This window comes from Oryctolagus cuniculus, chromosome 4, assembly GCF_051225735.1.
Source record: "Oryctolagus cuniculus isolate XC-2025 breed Fujian yellow rabbit chromosome 4, ASM5122573v1, whole genome shotgun sequence".
NCBI classification, from domain to species: Eukaryota; Metazoa; Chordata; class Mammalia; order Lagomorpha; family Leporidae; genus Oryctolagus; species Oryctolagus cuniculus.
In genome coordinates, this window is record NC_142870.1 from 137,821,539 (window position 1) to 137,846,608 (window position 25,070).

The 25,070-nt window shown below is 39.5% G+C and overlaps 1 protein-coding gene across 2 annotated transcripts; it reads right to left on the reverse strand.

Annotated features, from left to right (window-relative positions):
• Positions 1-1,136: 1,136 nt before the first annotated feature.
• Positions 1,137-24,489, reverse strand: DIPK2A (divergent protein kinase domain 2A). Of its 2 annotated transcripts, none has more exons than XM_008266285.5 (3): positions 23,584-24,489; positions 8,126-8,429; positions 1,137-4,023 (listed from the first exon to the last, which is right to left on the reverse strand). In XM_008266285.5, the coding sequence occupies exons 1-3, from the start codon at positions 24,238-24,240 to the stop codon at positions 3,692-3,694; spliced, it is 1,293 nt and encodes a 430-aa protein (XP_008264507.2). In that variant the 5' UTR covers positions 24,241-24,489; the 3' UTR covers positions 1,137-3,691. The 2 variants fall into 2 exon arrangements, with proteins under 2 accessions (XP_008264507.2, XP_089187212.1); XM_089331086.1 differs by lacking the exon at positions 23,584-24,489 and adding an exon at positions 23,436-23,473.
• Positions 24,490-25,070: the final 581 nt, after the last annotated feature.

The window sequence follows — 25,070 nt, forward strand, 5'->3', positions numbered from 1 at the left end:
CCGAGAGGGCAGTGGAGGATGTCCCAGGTCCTTGGACCCTGCACCTGCATGGGAGACCAGGAGAAGCTCCTGGCTTCGGATCAGCGTGGTGCACCGGCCACAGCGGCCATTTGGGGGTGAACCAACGGAAAAAAGAAAGACCTTTCTCTCTGTCTCTCTCTCTGTCCACTCTGCCTGTCAAAAAAAAAAAAAAAAAAAAAAATTGACCAGTAGGTCAATCCATACAACATTCTTCATCAGCATTTCAATTTATAGCGTCAGTAGCCATTGAAGATCACTTAAACTCATCAATTCATTGGGAGGTACAAAGTAGTGACATTCTAACATTCTTTCTGCATTAACTATTTGGAATGATTCTTTGTATTTTATGAAATTTCCTCCTCCTCATTTGATTATCCTGAGGTAAGAAAGGTTAGATGGTTCTTTTCTTCCATTTTATCAGTTTTCAGAATAATCCCTCAATACCCTTTCAACAGTGACCAAATTGATTCATAATTATTGGTTGTTGTTTACAGTTATCATTTTAAATGCACAGCTTTATGCATTTAACATATTTCAATCAATTTCAGTTATTATCTTATTGATCATGAAATTATCTATATAACCAACACTTCAGAATCCTTGCTTTCAATCCAAAGCTTTTAAGAAAAAAAAAAGTGGTATCTTGAGAATTTTCCTGATTTTGAGATAATGAAGTATTAGTGCTACATTTTTAGATGTGAAAAATGGTATTATGGCTTTGTTGAAGAAAATGTCTAATGTATAAATAAAAGGATATATATCTCAGATTGGCTCAAAATAAGCTGAAGACAAGTAGGATAGAGCACAGATAAAGCAAGTTTGATCACATGCTGATAACTTGTGAAATTAGTATGAGTTATACTATTGTTCATATTATATTATTTTCTTTCATAAAATTTCAAAATTTCTATAATGAAGTGTTTTTAAATTCCATTTTAGACATTTAAAAAGTCATTATTACAAAAAAAGGAAACACACCTTGAATCTAGTTCATAGCACCTACAGTGCCCTTAAATTATAACAAAATGCATGCAAGAAAAAAAAAATACGTGTCTACACAACCTAATTTTCAACCAATAAAAATTTGGGGATTTTAAAAGAAAGACTGAAAAGTGTTGATTCTTAAAGTATTCTTTATTAAGATCATTAAAAGTTGTAGAAACAACTTTTATAATATAAAGGCACAGGGAGACAGTTCTGATAAAATATTCAAATTAAACAGTAACTTACAGTACAAAAGACAATTTTAATGCACATACAAACCCCAAATGTCTGATTCAAAAATATTTTACTGCGTCTATTAATGGACAATGATTAAAAATATAAATTGCTGCTGTATAATAAATATTTGATAGTGAACATCTTGATAGCAAAGTGAACAAAATATTTATTGCTTTTCACATATATTTTTCCCTGTAATTTTTAATTCCTAATTCTTTTACTATCTTCTCAACCTTTTCCCAAGATGAAAGAAATTCCACATAATCTCATGGGGGGAAATGGTAGTTATAAAATGAACTACCTCAAGTAGCAATCACTGCTGGCAGTGTTTTCTCACTTTCTATTCTGCAATCACAACCACTCTTCCAAAAAGTAAGATAAATGTTTGCTAAACCATAGACTATTCTTCTGTGACTGGCATTCTAAGATTTATAATGAATACTTATCAAATATAAAAGGTGCTCCATTTTGAAAATGTGTATTTTATTTGAAGTTTTGAGTAAGAGGTGAATGTGTGACAAGCAATTTCTTACTCCCCTCAAAAATTTTCTAAAGTTGTAAAAAGTCAGCTTAGTAAAATTTCCAGCACTTGAATGTCTCATCGAGGGCTATGCAATGTAATAATGCATAAAAATTAACATAACACAGTCTGTTTTATAAAGGAGAGCTCTTATCCTTTTTCTTCTAGTTCTTAAACTGGGATTAACTTTATGGATTTCATCTTCTTTTTGTAGTATCTGAAGTTTTAGATGATATAAATAGAATTTCCATCACAACAGTGAAACAAAGTGGAAGTATCATCTTAGTCAATGCTATTTCCACTGACATTAAAGTATCTGATAATCATTGTAAAGTTACTTAACCATGTGTCACATCCAGAAAGTGTGTAGCAGCTAGTAATGTGCCTGGCACAGAGCTAAAGCTCAATAAATAGTTGTTGAATGAATGAAAAAAGAAAACCTTGGCTTTGGTTGTGCATACTTCAATCACTCCATGATTTAGATAGAATAAGGTCAGTCTAGAAGTAACTAGTGCATGATACACCAAACTCTGTTGTAAACAAAATAACTTCAATCTGAAAAATATTACCTAGGTTAGCTACAGTCAACTTATATATATACTGAAACATTTTTTAAATAGTTCACAAATTTCGTACATTTGTTAATTTTTATCCACATACTTAAATTTGATGTTTTGGTGTTCAACAACTGGATAAAGATGACCAAAGTAGGCAGACTAGCTAAACCATCTGCTTTACAGTAAAAATTATTCATCCATTAATAAAATAAAAGGTTAGGATGCCTGATTAAACTCCAACAATGACTACCAAGTAAATTTTGCAAAACTACCAATGAATAAAAAGTAGCGTATCTGTAAGTTATATATTCTTGAAAGCAGTAGCTTAACTTTCAATATTAAAGAATAACCAGGAAGATGTGTATTTAATAACATCAGAGCTAAAATATTAGAAGTACGACAGTAAGAATAAGTAGCTGGCCAATTCTATTTAAAGTTCTAAATATGGGACTAGGTCTAATATTCTTTGGCAAATGCAGTACTACCTTGGACTAGTTAGCATTTTAAAAACACTGAGTTATACTCTTTTTCTGAACCAAAATTAACATCAAGGTGTAGACTGCTAGTATACTCTTTTTAAACTCTTTAGTAAAAGGACAAGATGACATTTTGCAACATATGCCGAACTTCATATTCAGTGTACACTTATAATTATTGGCACAGAGGATGTAACTGTTAAATAACTTGAAATGGAATCATGCAATGGTGAAAACCACAGAAAGTGTGAAAAAATTATTTACATAAAAAAACTTTGCCTTTCTGAAAAAATACAGTAAACCTGGGAAACCTGCCCTAACAGTAAATATGTACCACATAGCACTGAATGAAAACAAGTCAAAATTCAAATGAACAACTGCAGTAACCTGAATGTTGTAAAATTTAATTAAAAAAAACACATGGGGGAAAAATACCTCCTACACATCAGAAGGAAAAGGTGGCCTATAAAACAGGCCAATCTAACTTGATATTAATAGTAAATGCAAGAGATTCACAAAATCATGATAGTAATGCAAACTAAGTACCAAGTACCCTTTGATACACAAGCCAATGTAACTATCAGACTTATTTCCAATAGCTTAACGACACTCATTAATTCACTCAGGCATTGTGGAGGGGGGGATGGGGCGGCAAAGCAGTCAATAATATCTCAAGTCTCTAAAGTATAAGAACATACTTATTTGCAAAAGCATCATGTGATTTCTGAAGAACAGCAATGTTTCATTTTGATGGATGTTAACGTAAGATCAGTGCAAGTTTTTCATCTTCTGATTATAACACTTCCAAATTTTGTTTTTCCAGAGAGTTTTTGGTGGTTTAGTTTTAGCCAGTGCTATTTAAATGGAGAAAGGGAGGTGGGGGAGTTCACCATGGACTACCTCACGTTGTTACTTAGTTGTGCTAGATATTCTCGCAGTTCTTTTGCAGCCTGGAATCTGCCGTAGCGCTTCTTTGGGTTGGCGCACTCATCCAGCAAGGCCTCGAGTCGGCCATCTTTGGCAATTTCGCTTGGTGGATCATGAAGGAGCCCTCCAGAAGTGCCACGCCAGGTGGCATGTCTGGATAAGAGGTTCTGACAAACAGCATAATAATTGTGGTCCACAGTGGCACGAGCACAGAGGATTTCTTTTGAAAATGATAGGCAAGCCTCTTTATCACAGTCATCAAATTTGCTTTCATACCACACATCCCAATTTTCAGGTTTATCTGTGAAAGACGGAAAAGCAGAAAGAAAAATACAATTTAAAACAGAGTTATAATTGCTCCCCAAAATAGAATAGATCACCAATTAACACAGTATGTTTTCTATCCTATTATGTGTGAAAGTATATTATAATGCTAAACATTTAAGTGCATAATTCACAAACATTTTTTGGGAAGGATCACACAAGGTCTCTATCACTTATAGTCTCAATCTAGCAACTTTCTACCCTACCTAGAAAGTCTAGGCCTAGAGAAGAGTATCTGCAAAGTTTGAACTTTAGGGATTCCTCCAGCTGGATCAGTAAACAATGAGAAGATCACTATGACTAGAGTGTGAGACAAGCATCTGCAGAAAAGGTACTGATGAAGCTAGAGAAACAGGCTGTAATCTGTGTGATCAGGAGCATGATTTTTATTTTTTTTATTTTTTTTTATTTTTGACAGGCAGAGTGGACAGTGAGAGAGAGAGACAGAGAGAGAAAGGTCTTCCTTTTGCCGTTGGTTCACCCTCCAATGGCCGCCGCTGCAGCCGGCGCACCGCGCTGATCCGATGGCAGGAGCCAGGATCCAGGTGCTTTTCCTGGTCTCCCATGGGGTGCAGGGCCCAAGCACCCGGGCCATCCTCCACTGCACTCCCTGGCCATAGCAGAGAGCTGGCCTGGAAGAGGGGCAACCGGGACAGAATCCAGCGCCCCGACCGGGACTAGAACCCGGTGTGCCGGCGCCGCAAGGTGGAGGATTAGCCTATTGAGCCACGGTGCCGGCCAGGACCATGATTTTTTTTTACAGAAAGACAAATCTGGGCTGAAGACTAGAAGGACTAAAGATGATGACAACTGAAGAAAGCCCAAAAAAGAAATGATTAAATGATTGGAATTGGAAAATTCATATTGGAATTGGAGAAACATTTGAAATAAAAACTAACAAGTAAGTGTATGGGTAAAGTTTAAGGCTCTAACTGGTGGCAACATAGGCACCGGCACCGTAGCTCACTAGGTTAATCCTCTGCCTGAGGCGCCGACACCCCGGGTTCTAGTCTTGGTCGGGGCGCTGGATTCTGTCCTGGTTGCTCCTCTTCCAGGCCAGCTCTCTACTGTGGCCCGGGAAGGCAGTGGAGGTGGCCCAAGTGCCTGGGCCCTGCACCTGCATGGGAGACCCAGAGGAAGCACCTGGCTCCTGGCTTCAGATTGGCGCAGCATGCTGGCCATGGCGGCCATTTGGGGGGTGAACCAATGGAAGGAAGACCTTTCTCTCTGTCTCTCTCTCTCTCTCTCATTGTCTAACTCTGCCTGTCAACAACAAAAAGAAATAGCAATGTCAATATTGTGAATATGAATAAAGTAGTTACAATGTATTTGGGTGATTATGTCACATATACCACTAGAAATAAATTTGACATATACAACTTTGAAGGGAGAGATATAACACACACATTTAGAACACATCAGCCTACATGTGCTAGGTGGAGCCAAAGCTTGAAGGACTCATAGCTAACTGTATCTAGATGGGAAATGAGGCATTTTAGGTAGAAAGTGCCTGTGGGAAAGGCCAGAAAACAAAAGCCACTGCAGCTAAGAGTCAAACGCAGTGGAGAGAGATCATACTGAAGCAGAGAAGGACCAAGTCACTTCCTTACTGAAGAATAATGGAAAGTCATTAAACACATTAAGCAAGTGACAGATAAGATCAGATTTATGGGGCCAATGTTGTGAAGCAGTAGGTTAAGCTGCCTAGCTTCTGAAGCTAGGCATTCCATGTGAGCAAATGGTTCAAGTCCCACCTATTCTACTGCTCTAGTAATGCACCAGAGAAAGCAGCAAAAGATGGCACAAGACCTAGGGCCCCTACAACCCACATGGGAGACTCAGATGGAGTTCCAGGTTCCCGGCTTCAGTCTAGCCCAGCCCCAACCACTGCAACCATTTGAGGAGTGAACCAGCAGGTGAAGATCTCTGTCTCCTTTTCTCTGTAACTCTGCCTTTCAAACAAATAAATCTTTAAAAAAATCACATTTATATTTTTTAAAAGTTACTATTCCAGTATAGAAAGAAGTCAAAGAAGGAAACAATTTCAGGAAGTCGCTACTAATCAGAATCACATCAGGAGTTTGCCAACTTTGTGGTTGCTAACTGCAAAGCAGTTATCTAAGTCAGGAGTTACTGAGTTAAGGAATGGATGCAGGCTAAGGTTACAGAGATAGGCCAATAAGTAATATTTTTTAAACAGATGAAAAGCAAGCAGATGAGTAGAGGTTCTTATACATACTTGAAGAAAAACTAGATATTAACTTGGGTAGGAAGTTGAGGAAGATAGCTAAGCCACAAGTTCTAAAAGAAGGATTTTCTCTCTGATAAGGAGAGATGAATGTGTTGTTTTATCTTAACAGGTTTAGATGATAAAGGAAAAAACAGAGAGGTCTCCCATAGCAACACCTCAATTTCCCTGTGAGGAAAAACATAAGGGTCATTTACTAGAAAAAGGAAAGAAAGGAAGGTGAATGAATAGTTAGGGTCTTTTGCCAAGAAGCTACAGAAAGGGCCCTACTATGAGACATTTGAAGGAACTGGGCAGGGGCCACACAGCGGGTTAAAGCCCTAGTCTGCTGTTTCCAGGTCCAGCTGTTCCGCTTCTGATCCAGCTCACCACTAACGTGCCTGGGAAAGCAACAGAGGATGGTCCAAGTCCTTGGGCCCCTGCACCCATGTGGGAAACCTGAAAGAAGCTCCTGGGTTTGGATCAGTCCAGCTCCAGCAGTCAGGGAGTAAACCAGCAGATAGAAGACCTCTTTTTCTCTCTGTAACTCTTTCAAATAAATAAACATAAATCTTAAAAAAAAAAAAAAAAAGAAAAGAAAAGGAAGGAACCAGGCAGAGTAAAAGCAGCACTAGAGCAGTATTCACTGTACAAAATACAAGAATACAGAAACTATATGGCTGATTTCTTCCAAGGTCATGAATTAGTTGATATGAAACTATAATAATTATTTCAGGAATATCTGTGTAAAGTTAATTTCAAAAAAATTATTTTTACAAAAACTGGAATGAAAATTTTAAGCTTAGGCAAAGTGTACACTTTAAAAGAAAATCACAATGTAAGATGATGTAACATTCACAGAGGCAGGCAGAGGTAAGTGAGGAGTGGGACACACCAGCAGTGTCACTCACGCCTTGTGGAAGAATCTGCATTACAAGAAACAATCAGAAAGTGGATTGGTGAGTATGTCATCAAAACTAAACAGCAGGAAAAATCAAATACTTAACAGGATCATGCTAAGATCATGCAAATATATATCAACATATCAACTGCCCCCCTCTAGTGCTACAAATTTGTAGCCTCTGTTTATCAGAAGATCCTGACATCTCTCATGTCAGGAAAGATGATGGGACTAAAAATATAAGACTCTCACCACGGAGCAATGATCTTTCTATTTCTTTTTCTAACTAAACTGATTCTGGAACTACAGACTTTGTTAGTGACACTTTAAAATTCCTATGGCATTTAACTTTTAAAACATATTAGGTCCTGTACGCCAATCCTTTGATTGATAAATTGATAAATTTAAATTTAAATTGATATTGATAAATCCAAAAATAAGCAAACTCCAAAGTTTTGGGTGTGATGTAACAATCAAAATGTCAAACCAAGGTCAGATCTGCAGTGCTAGGAATCATCGAAATGATTAAAAACAAAACAAAAGCATCCTGTAAGATCACCTCAGAACATGGCTATATAGAAATCTACAGAAGAATTAGGTAGCAATGGAAGCAGTACTATGTCCCTGGTAGCCTGTAACAACATAATGTGAATTCTGCATTAGACTCCTAAACCACAGAACATAGCACCCAGAATGCCAAAGATATGTATGTGTATGTAAAGAGTACATTTGCATCTATTTGAACTCAAAGGACATTTTACTAATAAACATGGAGAAATGTGACTAAAACTAAAAAGATTAGAATTCAGTTTACTGATAATACTTACATAAAGCAAAGATGCAAATTTGCCATGTAAGGAAGAAATGTAAGGCTTAATTTATAGAGCTATAAACATCACTTTGATATAGAAAAAACTGTACACATAAAAAATCCAAAAGTTATATACTTACTTTGTCTAATTAATCTTTTGTCAGCCACCAAAACATTTTCAGCATCCACAATGATTACCTTCCCATCTCTAGGACCAACTGCAAAATTATCAAAGCTGACGTCCAGGAGGTAGAGCGCAAATTCAAAGTCATTGTTTGTAAGCTGCTCTGCTATTTCCATTAACTGCCAAGCAAGGTCAACTCTTTTTTCCCATGGTGCATTAAAGTAACTCCACAGTTCTTCTCCAACATAATTTACAGCCACCATTCTTCCACAAGCTCCAAGATACTTTGCAAATGGCCAACCTTCATCAGATGGGAAACTCTATAAAAGAGAATTATCTTTATATTATAAGAGTTTCTAATTAAGATAGCCCAGGTCTATCCCCAGTTCCTTTCAGTACGAATTGCTACCAGGAATGAGGACTTTTTCGTTATATTCAACAGATATTATAGATAACTTCATTTATTTCTAATACCTACCATTACTATGAACCTGAAAAAAATTTCAATAGAGAACTTCACATTTTAAAGCTAATAAAACAGGATTTGACAAGTCCTGCTTATCAAAATCTCAGAGCCAAATTGATTAATACAACACTGTCTTCATTATAAAATCTAAAAGTATGCTTTCTTGACTCATCATGCACAATCAACCAGTCCTCTCTGCTGGACAAACAGCACTGCATGTCTATCAACTGGCACTTATTTGTCAGGCACCAGGCACTGGGTTGTGCTGGCAGAAGAGCAAACAGAACAGCCTCTGTACAACCATGGGCTTCTATTTTAGACGAGCTGACAGACACCAAATCATTCGGCGTATTAGCTACTAAGAAGTGGTACAGGTCCTAGGGAGCATTTAGTAAGGGCCTTATCTAAACAAGAAGCCAACAAAGGTAGATGTAAGGAATGAATGAATTCTTGGGAGAGGTTTTTTTAACTGACATCCAAAGGTGAGGGAAGGAACAAACGGATAACTTATCAACGCAACCTCCACTCTGCGCATCTTTGGTCCTGTTCTCCTTTCCCAGCTACCACATATTCCATTCGCCTTGGCCCGGCCTCGAAACCATTTACTCCATTCAACTTAGGTTTTCTTATCAACTTTATAAACACTGGGAGGATTACCATCCTGAATCAAAATGAAAATATCCCATGACCACAAACAAGTCATTTACTAGCAAGTTTTTTAAGTGAAATGATGGACAAAACATTTTATCTAAGATCCTTTCTATCACTAAAATATGTAACTACAAGGGCTGCCACCTGTGACACCTGCATCCCATATGAGCACTAGCTCAAGTCCTGGCTCATCCACTTCAGATCCAGGTCCCTGTTAATGTGCATGGGAAAGCAGCAGAAGATGGTCCAGTGTTTGGGCCCCTGCACCCATGTGGAGGATCCAGATGAAGCTTCTGGCTCCTGGCTTCCACCTGGCCTAGGCTAGCTGATGTGGTTGTCTGGGGAATGAACCAGCTGATGGAAGATTCTCTCTCTCTCTCTCTCTGTAGCTCTGCCTTTCAAATAAAACTCATGAATATGCTTACAATAAAATCTTCATTACCTTTTAAAATTTTTCTAAAACTAAATTTATCTATAATTATCTATTTTCATTTGTGTTCCTTTTCAACTCCATCAATGTACAACAGTTGCCCTTGTGGGGGCCGGTGCTGTGGCACAGCCAGTAAGGCTGCTGCCTGCAGTGCCGGGATCCCATATGGGCGCCAATCGACTCCCAACTGTTCCACTTCCGATGTAGCTCTCTGCTGTGGCCTGGGAAGGCAGCAGAGGATGGCCCATATCCTTGAGCCCCTGCACCTATGTGAGAGACCCCGAGGAAGCCCCTGGATCCTGGCTTCAGATCAGCGCAGCTCTGGCCTTTGTGGCCAACTGGGGAGTGAACAAGCAGATGGAAGACCTCTCTCTCTCTCTCTGCCTCTCCTTCTCTCTGTTAACTCTTTCAAATAAATAAATAAATCTTTAAAAAAAAATAGTTGCACTTGTGTGTAGAACATTTCTTAGTTATCTGCAGTTCTGTTATAAAACTAATTATGGAAATAAAAAATTCAGATATTATGAACGTTTAAACAGAAAATTAATTGATTCTGTTTTAGTTCAGGGAAACTATCTTCTGATTCTTCAGAAATTAGAGGTAAGTATTTAATTTTAATCTCATACTTAAGAATGCTTTTATTTATTTCAGGGATTAGGAAAGTGACAGACTGCTCAGGTTCAACATGCAGTGCAAGAACTGTTTGTTAAACACACTTTTTTTCAACTTTTCCACTCAACATAAAATGCTTCATGATCTTGAAATTTTTAATAAATTGCCACAAAAGATTTGACTGTCTCCCAGAAGTATTCAGGTATAAAGTCCTCGTCACACAAAAAGATGAAAACAGTAAAAAGAAACATGTAGGATTATATCATTTTGTAAAAAGTAAAAAAACTGAAACAAACAAAAAACCTCCTCCACTCTTAGTATATTATTCACATGCCATATTGAAGAACAGATACAAACATATCTTTGTGAAAATAAAATGGTCTTTGACAACAGGGGACAAGGGAACCCTGCCAACATCTGCACATGTACAAATGCCTTCTTGTTTTTGGAACTTTTCCAACTGGCAAACGACAGTCAAATCTACACTTCATTACCCAAGTCCCTCATAGAAAAGGGTAAAATATATGAACAAATGTCACATTGAACAACTTTATATTCATTCAGTGATTTCTGACAATGTTAACTGAAATACTGTTATGCCTCATTTTAAGACAAGAATTACAATTCTTTTATATAGTTTGCCACTTAATCTTTTGGAAGTTTAATAAATGAATCTAGATCATTTGCTCATATAACAAGAATTTTTCACTGCATAATCAAAACAGTCAAATTTCATTAATGAGAACAGAATTTTATTGAACACACTGTAGCACAAAGAAAATGCTCAAGGGAAGCCAAAATATTTGTAACTTGCATTTAAAGCAATTCTGGTTTAAAACCAAGTTGTCGTGGTCAAGAACAGTTTGAGAGAGAAAACTTTATAAAGATATCAGGGTTTAGATTTGTTTATCAAGCAATAAGATAAGTTCTTCCTGACTACCAAACTGCAAAAGTGCATAAAACACAGTAGGTAGGATAAGAAGTTTACTACTTAAGTCTCTATTTTCTTATTTACAACAAAATCTAGAAATCGTATTTTCAAACTGTCTGGAATAAGCACACACAGTTTAAAGTAATCTAAATTAAACTGTGATTTTCTTAATGAATAAATTACAACTGAAAAAATGTACAAATATTTTTCAATTGAAATAAAGAGGCTTTAAATTAGGATGGTATCGATTCTAATTTGATTGGAGGCACTTCACTTACTTTTTCAGGATGTTTAATAATGTTTGAATGTTTGAATGTTTAAATCTGTTCAGTTCAGTCCAGACTTTCAAGAGATGTTCATTTTCTTACCATCTAGTAAAAGGAATCTACAAATACTAAACACTTTCCAAATATAACCAAGAATCACAAAATTAGAAAAGTTATCTTCACTGCCCTCAAGAAGCTTCTAACTACAATGGGATATATCAATCAGCTAACAAGCTTTAAAACAATCTGATGCCATGAGTGGTGTACACAGAATCCACAAGCACTAAAAAGGCAGGAAACTTAAAAATTGGCAATATGTACACACATAAGTATAGCCTTTTCTTACTTTTCATTTATTCTAAGTAGGTGCCCTACAGCAAATTCCAAATGCTGAAATAACTTACCTATCTGAATCAAAATCAGTATTAATCTCAGTATTTTAAGTAATCAATAAAAGAGATTTAAAATCAAAGAAATTTAAATTTGGAAAACATCTGACTTCTAAATCTAATTCAGTGTTAAGCAATTTGCCTAAAGTCACACAGGTAGTAAAATGAAAGGCAAGGCCAGGTTAAGCTATAATTCTTTTTGTTAAGAGTCAAATGGGGGGCTAGCGCTGTGGCATACTGGGTAAAGCTGCTACCTGAATCGCCAGCATCCCATATGGGTGCTGGTTCTGGTCCCGGCTGTTCCACTTCCAATCCACCTCTCTGCTATGGCCTGGGAAAGCAGTAGAAGATGGCCCAAGACCTTGGGCCCCTAAACCCACGTGGGAGACCCAGAAGAAACTCCTGGCTCCTGGCTTCAGATCGACCCAGCTCCAGCCATTGTGGCCATTTGGGGAGTGAACCAGTGGATGGAAGATCTCTCTCTGCCTCTGCCTCTCTGTAATTCCACCTCTCAAATAAATAAATAAATCTTAAGGAAAAAAAAAAAAAAGAGTCATATGGATGCAAAAGACAGTTTAATAGAATCCTTCAAGACAATATCGTCTTGTTTAAGAATTCTGATTTTACAGAGGTAGCAACACATATAGCATATAGCAAACAAGGTGCTACAAAAATAACTTAAGGTTACTCACCCCAGGTAACCTCTACTCAAACTGAAATGTAAAGAATGAGCATAATATTAGACTGGGGATGGGGCAGTATGGATATTCAATGCACATGTTAAAGTTAGAAATTGCCTTCTTTTTAAAAAATTCTTATTTATTTGAGAAGCAGAGAAACAGAAAGAGAACTGCCATCACTGCCATTAGCTGGTTAACGCTACAAATGCCCACAATGGTAAGGATTAGGCTGTGATAAAGAAGCTAAGAAATCCACTCCAGGTCTTCCATGTGGGTGAGAAGAAGCCATTACTGCTGCCTCCCAGGGACTGCATTAGCAGGAAGCTGGAGCCAGGTATTAAACCTGGCTAACTCCAAGATGAGATCAAAGTGTCTTAACTGGCATCGTAATCACTAGTGTAAATGCCTGTCCCCACAACTGCCTTCTCAGTAATGAAAAAAATGTCAAAGAAGCTGCAGTGAAATTAGTATAATATTAAAAACTTGGCAAATATGCACTCACATAAAAAACACATTTTAACTTACCTCTGAGGTAATGGAGACTGGACTAGATCATGTTGAGACTCATGGGATAAAACTCCTCAACATGGTCTTTATAGCATGGTCTACATGCTATGAAAATACAAATAAGTAAAAACCCAATGTTCAGGATTATCTTACATGCCAGAACCAACCAGTACAGTATCCTGTGGTATATTACATTACTCTAAAAAGGAAGTTTTAAAGGTATCTATTACACTAATATCCTTTGATCAATAACCATCATCCTGTCAGGTTCATAAGCTCAGTTTATTCTACTGTGTCATAACTCATCATGAAAAGTAGACATGAGATGTATGAGTAAAGACACATAAACGACTTCTTTTGGGGTTTATTTATTTATTTACATACAATCAGTCAATGCCATGAGACAGATTAAAGCAGTCAATTTTAAAAGTGTTTGTGCTCTTTTTTTCCCCTACATAACCAAAAGTAGTGCTTGTATACTAAATTTTAAAGATCAAAATTCCTTCATATATACAATATTTACACAATATCTTATAGCCATTCATTACCTCACAACATTCCACTAAATGCAACATAAAACTTTGTAGTTTGCTTAAAGACTTATTCTGAATACAGAATAAGAATTTACCACTCAAGACTGATGTTTTTGGTCTAGAAAGGGAAGAAATTCTAGGATAAATGAACTAACTTAAAAAAATCCACTAATAGGGACAGACATTTGGCCTAACAATTACAAAGCTTGTATCCCATGTCAGAGTACCTAGAGTTCCATGGCAACCTCAAACTTGTGACTCTAATTTCCTCCTGTACTAGGGAGGTTGGAGTGATAGCTCAAGAGACTGAATGCCTGCCTGGATTGCACGGCCACTCTGGACTTTGATCCCTCAACCAGCTCCAGTCATTGGTTCTGGGGTATTCTGGGGGAGAGAACCAGTAGATGAGATCTGTCCGTCTATCTGACTCTCAAATATTTTTCAAAAACCTACTAAGAATGAAAACATACAATTTAAAATCTAGTCACATATTTTCTACATAGCTTGCATTTTTATAAAAGTTAAATGCAAAATTAAAACTTGAGAACACTTATAGAAAACTAATGTTATTAAAAGCATAGAAAATGCTTAAAGGTTCAAATTTTTAAATTATTTTCAAAAGCCCAAATTTGAATGAAATCCCACTATAGTAATGTATGTTATAACAGCTGTTCATAGAGATTAGTCAACTATACTGGTGACAGACTAATGTGTTCACAGTTTTGTGAACTGTCTGGAGGGGGATAGAGTAAAATTACTGGAATGATTTAATGGTTACCTAATTTTTGCTAAAATTTCTTTAAGATCTTACCTCTTAATTTATATTGACAAATAATGGCCAAAACCCATTCCAGATTTCGTGGGAGCCTGACCATTTTAAGATTTTTAGTCCTAGGATATGTCCCAATATTTCATGAAATAATTTTCTGAATGCCATTTTCTACCCACCTCGAATTTCAACAGTGTTAAGTAATGCCTTGGAAATAGCAAGGTTGTGTTATTTCACTGAATATCATGTCCAACAGCTGTACCCAAAAATGGAAACCAATGTCAAAACACATCATCAACACCACCACCAAAAACAACAACAAAAGTAAGTTTAACAGAAGTAAATCATATTTTAAAATAACTTATATAAAATGCTCTCCTTGCTACCTCCACTACTTGACCCTAAATTTTAAATATGCATAAACTGGCTGGCTTCAATCCTTTCTTACCTACTCTCATAACCAGCAACTTTGATTCTTATTTATAAAATTTATTTTCACTTTATTTGAAAGGCAGAGAAACAGAGATAAAAATCCTTTAATTTGCTAGTTCACTATCCAAATGCCTGCAACAGCCAGTGCAGGGCCAAGCTGAGGCCAGAAGCTCATAACTTAATGAGCTAGAATTTTATATTCAGAGCAATGGGAAACAATACAAGTGTTTAGCAAGGCCTCATTTGAGAATAGATTGTAAGGGGTGAGAGAGGAATCAGCCTTGGCTTGGTTGTTTGGATTAAGATGTTTGCACAAGTGTTGGTTTTTTATAAAGGTAGTATATACTTAAAGTTGTTAAAATATTTCATTAGTTTATTTTTATTTTATTTGAAAGGCAAGGAGATACACAGAGATAAAGACAGAAACAGACAGATAGTGAAATCCTATTTGCTGGTTCACTCCCCAAATGCCTCCAACAGCCAGAACTGGGCAAGGCTGAAGCCAGGTGCCCAGAACTCAATCTAGGTCTGAGGGACCCAAGTACCTGAACCATCGCTTGTTGCCTCCCACGGTGTGCATTAGCAGGAAGTTGCATGAGAGCTGGAGGAGCCAAGACTGAACTACGCTCTCCAAAATGAGACACAGGCATCTCAAGTAGCATCTTAACCTCTGACCCAAACACCTATCCTGTAAACACCATTCCTAACTTGAACCCCTATAAATACCAAACTCAAATATTTGCTGTCAATAAAAACAAAATTTCAAAGAAATAAAAGATACACCATTACTAACTTGCTTAGTTCCTTTGAAACACAAACTGAATTAATACAGCTCTTAGAAGAACTGCAAAACATTCACAAATAACACAGTATCTCCTCCATTAAATACCTGGTGCCTGATTTCAGCAGACTGGTATTCTTACTGTTGCCTTAATATAACTTTAATATAGCTAGAACAAAACTCTCTGTTTCCCTACCCCGAACCATTTCTTACTCTAAGTTTTCTCACCAGTACAAAGCAGTAGTTGGTCAGACCCAAAATGCAAGACATTTTGCCTTTATTTTTCCTTTACCCTTATACCTTAACTCATCAGCAAGTCCTGGAAGCTATTTCTTGTAAACATATTGAGTCTGATTGCTTTTTAAAGCTTCCAGCAGGAGACAAGATTTTGATGCACCACCCGTGGGTCACCTCCATTCCATATCTAAGTGCCTGATTTGAGTCTTGGCTATTCCACTTACCAGCTCCCTGCTAATGCAAACATGGGGAGGCAGCAAGCGATGGCCACCCATGTGGAAGACCTGGATGAGTTACTGGCTCCTGGCTTCAGCCTACCACAGCTCTGGTATTTGGGGAGTGAACCAACAGATGGGAGATCTCTCTCCATCTGTCTCTGTCTTCTTGCCTTTCAAATAAAATAAAAATTAAAAAATTTAGCAATTATAAGTATATATTGTCTGTATAAAAAACAAAAACACTTCTACTGTAAAATCTTAATCCAAACAACCAAGCCCTCTCACAGAAGCTAGTGGGAAAGCCTGACAGCTCTCTCCCCTTACAATCTATTCTTCACAAACCAGGCCCTATTAAAATCACTTGCTTATCATTGCTCTTAATATAAAATTATAGCTCACTAAGAATGGTTACAAGGCTAAATAGGATCTGCCAACCTCTGTGGTCTTACTGTATTCTACCATGCTTCCTCACTTCCATTCTTGATACTTATCAGGCGCCTCTATTTAGATTTTCCATGCTTCTTATCTGAAAACACTTTAGTCCTCAGAACTCTGCACCACAGGATTTTTCTTGTCACTCACTCTTCAGGTAAAATGTCACTATTCCTGATGACTTATTGCATCCTCAATTCAATATGCAATATTTATGTATTTATTTTCATTTTTATTTGAAAGAGAGCTTAACAGATGGAGAGATCTTCTATCCACAGGTTCACTTTCCAAATGCCTGCAAAACCCAAAGTCAGGAGCCTGGAACTCAATCCAGTTCTTCCACATAGGTGGCAGGGACCCTAGTAACTGAGCCAGTATTAGCTGCCTCCCAGAGTACACATTAGCAGCAAGCTGGATAAGGAAGCCGAGTAGCCAGGACTTGAACCAAAAACTGTGCCTGGGCTGTCATTTTACTGTATCCCAACAGTTTATAGATCAGCTCCTGGAACACTGAGCAATACCACACAATTCTTGTCTAATCTCTTCACTTCAGCTAAATCCCCCAAAAGAGCACTAGAAAGAAAAAATATGAAGACCCTGAAGCATCACACCTACTTCAGATAATATTTATCTTTTAATATTCCATCTCAGAGTCTAAGAAAGCACATGAATAATCCAGATACAGCTTCTCAGTTTTTTCAGTATACCATGTATCAATGTACTAAAAAGAATGATTAAACTATAACAAGGATTTACAGAAGAAAAAATAAACTACTTGGTTTATATTTCTGAATTTCCTTTCCACAATATTCATTCCACTCATTTTATTTTAAAGGGGACAAATTCCTAACCCCCTTTTTAAAATTACTATTCTCAAAAAACTAAAACCTGAAAACATTGCTAGATTCATTTATATGTCTATGTATACGAGGGTGACATTAGAACATTTGTCCTAAAATAAAATTTATATATTTCTAAGACAGTTATCAACATAATGTGCTAAAGAATTTGTGAACTATCCTGTCTAAAAATAAGCCGATTTGCCAAGAAATAATAGATTGTAAAAGGCTTTATAATTAAAGACATTTCACATATATCATTTAAATAATCTTATCTTCTCTAATCTTTAAAATAATCCTGTTACATAAGTATTATCCCCATTTTATGGATTAGAAAACTTAAGATCTGAAACATTAAGGGATTTGCCCAATGCCATTGACACCTTCATGGTAACACAGAACGTGAGCTAACCCAACACTGTTACCTCTACTCCTCCCTAATCTAGCTATTGGCAAAATCTCCTCCATTCTTCAGAATTCAACTCCTCCCTGAAATTTTCCCTGGTACCCATCAAGATACACCCAGACTCTCTCTCTAAATGAGTCACTTGTCAGTGTGCACACTCCTTTATTTTAGGGCTTATTACACTGTGTTGATGGTAATTAGTAATTTATATACCTACCTCCTACACTGTAAGCTACTCACTGCCTAAAGCAGTCTTTCTATTCTCTCAAACAATCTAAATGTCTTACCACAGACTAAAAATTCAGTTCTGTCTTTAAATCCAAAGAACTTCCAAGTACTTCACAGATAATTTAAACTATAAACTGGATAAAAGATTAGATTATGAAACTTAAAGCCTTTGATAGTCCTTGAGTATGTAAGTAACTACTCTCCTTTTATACCAGTAAATTTTAGTCTTCATTTTATCATTTACTAAATACCAGGGTTCATTGTACGTGTAGGAAAAATGCAGGATTTATGTTCTAGGGCCATTTAAGTTTAATATATAAATAACAAGAGAAAGTGAAGAACAAAACAGCATTCTATAGACTCAGCAACAATGATGGCAATTGAGGAAGAAGGCTAGAAACCACAAGTCAGAAACAGAGAACGAAAATCAGACTGATGAGCCCCTGGAAAACTGCTCAGCCAGATTCAGAAAGCAGATCACCCCCTCAGAAAACAAGCATTTTATTCTCCAACAAGTGTGAGGAGTATGTGCTAACCCATGCAATGAAAATATTACAGTTCAAATTAGATAAAACTATGAAGAACATAATTTTAAATGGTCAAAACACATGAATAAATCCATAAACTAGACCAGGTATCAAATGATTTTGCTCAATTGATATTAAGTGATGATTTCCTAAGGATGACTGTTTCTAGGTCTACCTAAAATTAAAATCTCCGTCTTTTTTTTTCTTTTGCACCTGAGGAATACAGAATTATTTTACTATTTTTCTTTTAACATGGAGGACATTCAAGTATCAGAAATAAATGAAATCTCAAATAAAGAGCAGAAAAAGTTCAAAAGCTTATAAACTTACTAGGTAAAAAATGCTTTATAGAACTACCTCTAATGCATTTTGAAGCCTAAAACTAGGAATGCAGTTACTAAGGCAGTAGCTAGTGCAACAAAGTGGGTGGTTCTTTAAGCTGCTGATTGAAAAGTTCTCAAAACAAAGTCTGTCACATCCTTTCTAGACACTAGTGCCCCACCAAGATGCTTTAATAATCTTAACTCCATATATGTTTTCTCTTAAATGAACTCTCTAGTTTTTGTGTCATTTTAACTTTATTTCTTGTGTGTAAAAACTTGGGAAGTAGGAAGAAAGGCTTCAAAGAGGATTATCTGCCTTGGCTTCCAAATCACATCATAGCAGGTCCCTTATACCAACATTTCCCAATCTCCTTTTAAAAGAGCTTAATTAACCCATCAGTTAAAGCCAAGCTCGGAAAACAACTTTAAAGAAACAGGAATTGTCAAACTAAGAATTTGAGAGACCCAGGATGGTATGGCTGAAAAGGAAAGGACTCAATTCAATAATCCCACTTTATAGAGAGCAAAGTGAATCCCACCAAAAAAAGTTCATGAACTGATTCAAAGTACAAAATTAGCTAAGTAGCCATAGTATTTTCTTTGCTTACTTCAAAAACTATTTTCAGAAGAGTGCTTTAATAATACATCCATCCCCGCAGAAATTATGGTTAAGGAAAAAACAACATTCACTCAGTTTTCTATCAAAATTTATCCCTTATTGGCAGGCATTTGGTACAGCAGCTGAGTTGCCACTTGGGACACCTGCATCCCATATTGAAGTGCCTGGTTGTAGTCCCAACAACTCTGGCTTCATAGCCAGCTTCCTGCTAATGTATACTCTGGGAACAGCAGTGATAGCTCAAGTACTTGGGTCCCTGCCACTGCAGTGGGAGACCCAGATAGAGCTCCTGGCTTCAGCCTGGCCACAAGGCATTGTGGGCACCTGGAGAATGAACCAGCAGATGGAAGATATCTCTGTTTCTCTCATTTTCAAGTAAAATGAACATTTTTTTAAATCATTCCTTTTTTTAAAGATTCATTTACTTATTTGAAAGGCAAGGTTGGAGAAAGAGACAGAGACAGAGACAGAGACAGAGAGAGAGAGAGAGAGAAAGAGATCTTCCACCCAATGGTTCACTCCCCAAATGGCCACAAAAGTTGGAGCTGGGCCAATCCAAAGCCAGGACTCCAACCAGTGCCCCTATCGGATGCTGGTATCACAGGTAGTGGCTTTACCTGCTGTGCCGCAGTGCCAGACCCTAAAAACCATTCTTTAATGCTTACATTCAGGATGAAATTAGCGTAACAACATGGTTAATGGTCAGAATCACCACTACTGTTAAGGTGACTGACACACCAAGGAAGCTTCAAAATACCTTATGAAATGCACCAGATGGGTGAATCACTACATACACATACACATACACTTGAATTCTGAATTCAAGAATAGGCAAGTACAAACACCAATATAAAATTTACCAGGAAAATAGCAAAGTTTCTCTCTTCCAATTATTTTTTGCTAGTAGTATGGCATACCTGGTACACAAAATATACTTCTTGATGAAGTAAAGTGTGAAGAGTAAAAAAGATATTAGAGTAGAAGATAAAGCTACCACTAACATTATCTTGTTGCTTGATGTTTGTAAAATACTTTTAGAAGATAATTCTATTGCAGATCAATTTTCCTTAGGGCTAAAGCTGTAATCTAGTAAAACTATTTATCCAACAAATGAAAGAGTCATATCCCTGTAACGTTTTGTAATAGGAAAGTTGTTTTAAAATCCATATTGCCTTACATAAAGTATGTGTGTCTTTTTAAAGACACTTAATTCAAACCATAATAGCAACTTCATATTTCCTTTTAAGCCATAATATAAACATCAATTTTTATTGTTCCACAACATCAGAACATGTTAAGTTTAAAGGGTTAAAGTCACATATCTTTCAGTTGTTTCTTTAGAATCTTATCAAAAGATATTTTTAAATGTTTATTTTTAAGGGTGTTTCCTATAATGTAACTCTTGTTAAGAATATTTTAATGAATTTAGTTCAAAAGACTTTCTTCACAAAGTAGTTAATTTCCAGACCATTTTTTTTTTTAAATCTGGTTTGTCATCAACTGCCTGAACATTCAATAAGTAGCTCCCTCTCCTGGAAAAAAATGTGAGTTCCACTTTAAACTGTAAAACACACTTGTTCCCTTACAAATATTTTTTAACTACAAGAAGCAAAAAATGTATGTAAATAGGTAGCCAAGCAACAGTTTTTCTATGAATGTCAATTAATTTCCCAATACTACAAGAAAGGCCAAAAATGGCTGACTAGAAACTTTTATAAATACTGTAGCTTGCCTTGCTTTACAAAAAGTAATGAACATCATGGCTTAACTTACTGCGTAACATTTGTACTTGAGTATAGAATTTTGAGAATCCTTATTTTAGTGGTTTTATACCATCTACCAAACCTCAATTATATTGCTCATACTACTAAAGCACTAGCTTTCACCAAAGGTCGGGCTCTATAAAGTAGCAGCTCTACCAAGAGCTCTTATTTTAAAATATCTTATTATACTTGTTTATCAGGTTTTTTTTTTTTTTAAAGGACACCAGTAGAAATACTGGCAATAAAGGCTCTAAATTTATATAAATATTAGTACTCTTCCTGGGAACTGGATTATTTGAATTAAGAATGCAATTCAGAAATTCTGGTCTACAAAATTGATACATGTTCCTCACACACAAAAACAAACTCATTCTATAATCTATCATCTACCCACTCAAGAGCAATGATGTTACCAAGTTTAAAATTAGAAAAAAAAAAAACCCTGAGATTTAAAAAAAAAAACATTATCACTAAAGATGAAAACAAAATGTGAGGTTAAGAGTTAACCAGAAAATAACATGCAAGCACATTTAACTTTCTCAACTACAAAGTAAACTGAAAATGACCAAACTTCCAAAAACAAAGTTTCAAGAACAAAGCAGATTTATCTAGGTGTAAATCGAATGCCAGTCTCTCAAATTCAGATGGCATGCCTGCATTTATAAAGAAGTGAATATTTAAATGTTGTTAAAATATTAGTTGTTTCTAATACATCAATCACAGAATTACTGATATAAATCTTTTAATAGGAAAGGAAGTCAGATTTTAAATATAGGAAATAAGTATGACTAAGATAGCTCCTTATTAATTCGGGAGTCCCAGAGAACTTGATAATCTATATCAGCAAACTACACTGCTAAAGCTTTGCTTTATCCAGAGACCTACCTTCCTAATATAAATCGAAAAAAAAAATTCCAATGTGTATCACAAATACGGACTCAACCTTTGGGAGACTGTAAGTTTGAGAGCTAATGAATAAAATAAATTTCTTTGAGAAGTTTTACCGATTTCATACATAATTCACTGTTAGGAGATACTGTAGTATTCAATACGCCATCTGTACTTTAAAAGTTACTCATTACATATATGCTGTGACACCTTAAAATTTAGTAAGACCCACACGAAAGTTTCATTTGAGGCAAAGTATCTATGTTAAAATAATTAATCAAGCAAGGCTGTTTTTTTTAGCTAAGATAGCCAGTGGAGAATGTGAGAAAAAAACAATATAAATAAATACTGTACATTCCCATTCCTGCCCTTGAGGTTTAAAAAAACAATCACCGTGCACAACCCCCTCCAGCCATCAGTGACATTCTTCGCAAGGCAGAACGCGCCTGAAGTAAATCAAAATTACTTGTGATTAAGTTTAAGTCACTTTCTCCCCCCTCGCATTTGAAATACAGCGAAACTGGCTGGAAAGGGAGCACTGGGAACTTTGTCTGCAGTTACCAAAAACAATCACAACCCCCACGGTTGTAGCCAGCGTCCAAGGGCACCGCACTAAAGCCAGCGGGAATGGTAGAAACTCAAGGAACTACTGCAAAGGTAAACACCGTGGTTTCGTTCTCCCCTTACAAAAACACTCCATCCTACTCCCCCAGAAGGCACATTTATTTTCAAAACACAGAGGAAGGCAAGTCGTGCAATTCGGCGAGATCCTCCCTCCTGGCTTCTGGCCCTGGCCTAACATTTCGGCTCATTTCTGCCAGATTACCAGATGCCGAGGGCAGGTCACAGGATCAGGATGCAAACGTCCCTCTTGGCCTTTACAACCCACGCCCCCAGCCCCAAGTCCACTGCTGCCTGACTTTTTCCTGTTTCGCACCCAAAGCAAGGCTCAGGGGTTAACCCTATCCCTGACCTCTGTGCCACGCTCGGACCTTGTCTTCCCCACCTTGTCCCCGAATTAGCTGTTCGAATGAACGCCAGGTAAATACGCCGAGACAAAGGCCGGGGCCGAACTTGGGCCAACCCCGAAGGGCAGCAAGGGAAGAGCCGACGAGGTACAAGAGGGACCTGGACCAGGGGAGGTCCGGGCTTCTGCCCAGGGCACGCCCGGGGCCGTGGAAGCCCGGGCGGGTAGGAGCAGAGACACAGCGAGTAGGGCGGAAGGAAACTCGCTGGAGAGACATTTTGAGAGCCTGCGAGACGCACTCCCTCTGGCGTTCAAGGATCCGCAAACCCCAGGCGCCCGCAACTAGGTGACAGGAGGAGCTGACTCTCCATCAGCCGGGTCGCCCTCTACAAGTCGGCACCGCCCCGGGAGTCCCCCAGGGCCGCCCCCTACCCTCGCTCGCAGCCTGGTCCCGCCGGCCCGGGTCCGAAGTGGCAGCGGGCGCGGGCGGAGCCACTTCTTGGGACTCGAGTTCCCACGCGCGGCCCCTCGCGCAGGACGCCCCCTCCCCCCCGCCAGCCCGCCCGGGCTCCACGCCTACCTGTAGCACCAGCGGCTCCGGGTTGAAGGCCAGGGTCAGCAGCAGCTGCATGCGTTCCGAGTCCTTGAGGTTGCGCAGCAGGAAGCTGCCCGAGTCCTTGGTCTCGGCGTAGCGGCGCACCAGGCGGTCGAGCAGGCGCTGCGAGGGGCAGTGCACCAGGTCCGACCAGCCCTCCACCGCCTCGGGCGTGAGCAGGCGCACGTCGCCGTTGAGGCGCGCGAACTCGGTCCGGGGCATGGCCTGGAGCAGGTCGCAGCGGGGCCGGCCGGTGGCCCGCTTGCAGATGCTCTGGTCGAGCTGCGCCAGCTCGCGCTGCGAGCCCAGGCGCTTGAGCACCACTCGGCGGCGGCCGCCCTCGCGGGGCTCGCCGTACTGCGCGAAGTAGACGTTCTTCACGTTGAGGAAGTCCAGCAGGCGCAGGCGGCCCCACGCCTCGAACACCACCTGCCCGTTGAGGAAGCGGCGGCACCAGCTCGTGCCGAAGCAAGCCGGGCACTTATTGAGCTGCAGGAAGCGCCGGTCGGTCAGCTCGTTGCGCTGCCAGGAGGCGAGCAGCGACGGCGAGTGCAGTACCATCAGCACCAACAGGCTGCCCAGCGCCGCCAGCTTCAGCGAGCGGGACAGGCGGCCCAGCTTCGGGGGCACCAGGCGCCACATCCCGCCCGCCCGCCCGCACCGGGAGGGCGAGGGCACCCCCGGGGCGCCCCCACCGCGCCGAGAGCCGGAGAGCCGGTGAGCGAGCCGAGGCGCGAGGGCGCGGGCTGGGGGCGGCGGGCGGAGTAGGTGTGTGAGAGACGGAGGCGCGAGCGGGCAAGAGACGACCGGAGCGGGCTGCGACTTGTCCCCGTCACTAGTCGCCACAACTCTCGAGCTCCCTCCTCAGAGCGCCCGCCCTCCGACTCCGGCGGCGCCTCCTCCACGCCAGCCAAGTTATAGAGGGGCGGGAGCGCGAGCCCCCGACGGCCGCGCGCCCGAGGCCGCGCGCACGCGCACTGCTGGCTCCCGGCGCGAGAGCGGCAGTGGCGGCGGCGGCGGCCGTCGCCAGCCGCGGGCGAGCGGGTCTGCAGGAGACGAAAGCAGGGACTCACGACAGGGAAGAGGAGCGGGAACGTCTCACCCCCAAAAGTAGCAACAGTGTAGGAAGGTGGGACGGAGGAGGCGCCCGCGCGTCCCTGACGCCGTACGCCCCTGCTCGTACACGGTGGCTCTCCTAGTGGAGGGCGGGGCCGGGGGCGGGGCGAGCGCGCCGCGCGCCATCCGCGGCCGGCCGCCCCGAGAGCGTAAGCGCGGGCTCGCGGGGGCGGCGGTGGGAGGCCGCCACGTGGGGGCGGAGCCTCAGCCTCCGGGGGTGGGGCCCGCTCGCGAGCTCTGACGGCGAAGGTTTTTTTTTTTTTAACGATAGTTAATCTTTTATGAGTGTTGAGCGTTACTGGGGCCTGCTTTCGCCCCTGTGGCGCGGGGGGGAGTTGTGGAAGGCCATCGCAGCT

Excerpts from the sequence above, each read along its gene's own strand:
- DIPK2A (XM_008266285.5), bottom strand. The coding sequence starts at position 24,240 with ATGTGGCGCCTGGTGCCCCCGAAGCTGGGCCGCCTGTCCCGCTCGCTG. Across the intron at positions 8,430-23,583 it reads CGGAGCCGCTGGTGCTACAG|AGTTTCCCATCTGATGAAGG; the intron begins GTAGGCGTGGAG and ends TCTCTTTTATAG. Across the intron at positions 4,024-8,125 it reads CAAAAGATTAATTAGACAAA|ATAAACCTGAAAATTGGGAT; the intron begins GTAAGTATATAA and ends CGTCTTTCACAG.